General features: G+C 30.8%; 1 protein-coding gene across 1 annotated transcript in view; it reads left to right on the top strand.

Annotated features, from left to right (window-relative positions):
• Nucleotides 1–432: 432 nt before the first annotated feature.
• Nucleotides 433–4,415, top strand: part of LOC111089628 (partitioning defective 3 homolog) — a gene marked incomplete at its 3' end in the record, with an annotated part of 40,738 nt that continues 36,755 nt past the window's right edge. The window contains exons 1-3 of the mRNA XM_022402486.1: nt 433–538; nt 1,968–2,154; nt 3,250–3,395. Of these exons, the coding sequence (XP_022258194.1) occupies nt 527–538; nt 1,968–2,154; nt 3,250–3,395 (345 nt within the window). The remainder of the gene's footprint in view (nt 539–1,967; nt 2,155–3,249; nt 3,396–4,415) is intronic.

The following is a 4,415-nucleotide window of genomic DNA, read 5'->3' as shown; positions in this document are numbered from 1 at the left end:
CACAATGCATTTTATTATAAGAACAGCTAACAATACAGTGTATTTTAGTATTAAGAACAGCTAACAATACAGTGTATTTTAGTATTAAGAATAGCTAACAATACAGTGTTAGGAACGGGAACACTCTTAAAAACATGTTTTTTATACTTGTGGATTGGTTAATTTTTTTTTAATATTTTTACGTATATACGCAGAATTTTTCCCTCCTACGGGAACGACACGGTCTGTAAATAATCGAGTTGCTGTTTCCTATCAGGAGTTAGACTGTTAGAGGATTCTTAACATTGTTGACCTGCCAACAAAACTATTTATACGTCACGTGGTTCAGGCATCAGTGCGTTTGAGTATACGCGTCAAAAAATATGATTTTCATATCGACCCACGTTACTCGCGCGTGTTTTGATATCGAAAAGCATCATGAAAGGACGTCCACGTTTTACCGAAACAATTTTAAACACCATTGTCGTTTCGGCCTAGAATATAGAATTCCTGTATCCTAAAGTGCTCATGTGACAAACTTATTTAAATGTGGATAACGGTAAGATATTTCCTCAGGAGTATTTACATGAACGCGTGAATAAATTATTTAAAAAATAAATTCTTAACTGATAACAAAACAAAAGAAATTAGGAGTTATATAAACTAAAGACATAACAATGAAAACGTGTGTGTGTGTGTCTATTGAGTCTGTGCAAGTAATGCTATGGTATTTCCCGCATTCACGATAACATTTGAAATAATTTTATGGAGTCAGTATGTTTATATATTTTTCCTTTACTACGCGAAGTTAGATATTTATGCAGAGACAACAAAAACAAAAGCACGTTTAATATTTAAATCATATCAACATTTTTTCGCTTTAAGTTTATAAAAAAAAATAGATTCATTTTCGATGGTTTATTGTTTTTATGTGTTTTTTTGGATTAATGTCAGTTACTAGGTGAAAATCAATGATACGATACTGTAACGTATTTACTGTGTTAAATAATTTTGTTGTCATCCTTAAAGGTTTTAATTAGTCGTGATGTGTATGTCATATATCATTAAGATCACTGCATTAGAAACAGTTGTTCTTGATTTATTAGCCGCGGCTCATAGAAAGGCTCTGAGCTTGTTGTTCGTTTTTTCAAGTACAAACTTTTAGCTCATAGCTCCTTCATCCCTCGATCGATTTAAGATCTAATTACAGTTTTGGACTAAGGGGATCAAACCCCTTCGATTGAGGTATTTGACCGCGCTCAAGATCTCGTAGATTAATTTACTCCAATCCTGCCTAAAAGAATTTCAATTTGAGGGTAAGCTGGTAGAAATCCTGATGAGTAATAAAATCGAATCGGGTATAATTAAGCGCGCCCCTCGCTTGGTATTGCAGGCACACAAAAATATAGCTCATAAAAAGGGGGAAAAAAAAAAGGTCTCATTGGTTAACTTACTCTAATCCTGCTTAAAAGAATTTCAAGTGCCGCGGCTATTGAGGATTCCCTCTTCTTTCTCTATATCAAGCTTGTGTTTTTTGTTACAGAAATTGAAAAACAACTTCCCTCTGGTGGAAGAACTTCTTTGTGATCTGTTATTTACTGTTTAAAAGGTTTGGTTAGCTTAGTATATTAAAGGCTGGTACATTAATTTTTTTTTTTATAAACTACAATAAAATCTGTATGATGGATAAGAATACATATATATATTAAAAATGTCAATTTTTAAAATATTACTTTTATTTAAAGACTAATGGGTTACGTGGGTAATGTTAAATTCAACTACACTGGTATGCAAGAAAAAAAAATATTTTTGAGACAGTAGTCATCATGGGCATCTGTATGGGGGTGTGACCCCCCCCCCGATTTTTCAATTTTGCATTTCCCTAGTTATATCTTTGATATCATTTTGTCATCCTGCCCCCCTCTCTGTAATATATCCTGTGGATGCCCATGGTTGTAATAGAAACTTTCTTTTATTTATCCTTAAAGATAATTGCTATCTATGAAGAACAAGGATCCCCATTTTTACCCCATAATGGAGGAGATGGTACTAGTGCTAGTTCGATGGGAACGGAAAGTCCAGACATATTCAGATGTAAAGAAAATCCCCATCATAAATTGAAGGAGTTTTACAGTGAAAATGATGTAGTAATCACAGCATGTGATATTTCTTCTGGTAAGGTTTCATCTTTGATATATTTTTTTATAACTTAAGAACCCTCCAGTTTTAAATAAACTTTGGTGATTCTCCATCAGAATTTAATAATGTTCGGAGATGGCTTGAATGGATAATGAAGAATTTGTAAATGAAAGTGCATTTAGTGTTCATTAAAAAAACGGTATTCGATTCCTGCATCATGAAACTTATAAGAAATATAATTGCTTAATACTTGAGAAACAGATTTCACTAAAATGTTGACCAGAATAATTAAATACATATGTGTTACTTTTATTCTAAAAATAATTACTTAGAAGAACTTAATTTTAGGAGAAAAATATAAGTTTTTTGACATCATTAAAGTATCTGTCTTCTGTTATCCCAAATCAACTTTCAACACCAGTAGATAATTTTGGTGAAAAAAAATATTATATCTCAATACAACAATACTTGAGTGAGAGAGTTGAAGAGAACGGATGCCTAATTTATCTTCTCTCTATCCAGTTAAGCTATCTTATGCACACCTTGTAGTTTCATCCAATTGCCTTAAGTGACTTATAATGTTATAATGTTTATTATAGTATTTAATAGTGCATGTGACAATTATGGCTCATAAAATTTACCGAAGATTTCTCAAGTACTTTAGTATTCACTAGAAACTCATTTATTACATGCTTATAATTATGAATGATTTTATAATTTATTTATATCAATGCATAGCTTTGTTTTCCATTTGAAGAAAGTTTAAAAACTGAGGTTACATATTACTTTTGATGGTTCGTCGTTAAAAGTTTTTAAGCTTAATTTATTTTTCCATTTTCTTCACAGTAATAATTTTAAAAGATAGCATGTAGAGATTTGCTTGATTCTCCTGTATGTGTTATTGATGTTAGAAAAATTTACAGCCTGTATAGGTTTTGTCGACAAGGAATATTTACAGAAAAATTTACAGCCTGTATAGGTTTTGTCGACAAGGAATATTTTGCATAGAAATTGCTACATTATTTCATATTAAAACTGCTTATTTACGGTTAATTTTCTACGTAGCGTAATACTTGTACGAATAATAATAAGCAAAGATGATTACATTGTAGGATATGTTTACCTTTGCAGGTTTGACTCCTCTTTATGTGCGTAGAGAAAGTGAACCGGCTCTCAACCGTCTTTTGTCTGATGTATCAAATGTTGATTCAACAAAAAGATGGTCTGCAGCAGTCACTATGGGCACTGAAGCATGTGGGATCTTGAAACCTCTAAAAGTACAGAATTTCTTATTTCTTTTACATCATTACAGTCCTTCATAATCAAGTGTAAATACTACATTTTGCAAATGTTAAGTTTACAAGAAAAATATATTTCATTGCAATTTGAGATGTCTTTGAATGAAACAAAAATTAATCCAGAAAAAGTAACCAGTTGTATGATATCAATCTATTTTAACATGGTTAACATATTTTCTTTCACATATATACAAGTTTATAAAATTTTTTCTTCTATACTGGCATTTATTTTTTTCCATGCCTTATATCTTTGCTTTTATTTTATCGTTTGTTTGTTTGTAATTAAGCACAAAGCTACACAATGGGCTATCTGTGTTCTGCCCACAACGGGTATCGAAACCCGGATTCTAGCATTGTAAGTCCACAGACATTCCGCTGTGCCACTTGGGAGGCTTATTTTATCATACAACGCAAATTGATTGTACTTAATTAATATATATGTAAGTTAGTTATTACTTATAATACTTTCATATTATAAACAACAATATTTTTTGCTCTCAAGTACTTTTCCAATAGATGAAGCACTTAATAAAATATTCTTAGCATAAAATGGATTCAAAAGTGTTAACAGTACTGTCCAAAATTAAATTAAATGTAACTTAGATTTTCCAGTAAACGTCTTCCAGGTTTGTTGTATGTAAATTAGTTGATAAGTTAATTATAACATGAATTAGACTCTTATTACAACCAAAATTAGAGATATTTCCTTAATACTTTCATTATTTCACATATGATTCTGTTATGGTGGACGAAAAAATGTAAGTTTGTGTTGGTCATTTCATTCAAAAATGTAAGAGCTGTTTTTAACTGTGGATTGTTGATAAACAGTTGTATCTCTATAGTAAAATGTTGGGTACACTAAACTACCATTGAAGAAATGTTCTTTGTAATAATTTAATAATGTTCGTAATAAAAAATAAAGTACACTAAAACAGCAACTGACATGAAACAAACTCAACATTACATAATTATAGTATTTTGGCACTTGTGTATAAAGTT

This window comes from Limulus polyphemus, unplaced genomic scaffold, assembly GCF_000517525.1.
Source record: "Limulus polyphemus unplaced genomic scaffold, Limulus_polyphemus-2.1.2 Scaffold6834, whole genome shotgun sequence".
NCBI lineage: Eukaryota > Metazoa > Arthropoda > Merostomata > Xiphosura > Limulidae > Limulus > Limulus polyphemus.
Note: the sequence above shows the minus strand (reverse complement) of the source record. Positions and strands in the feature narration are given on the sequence as shown.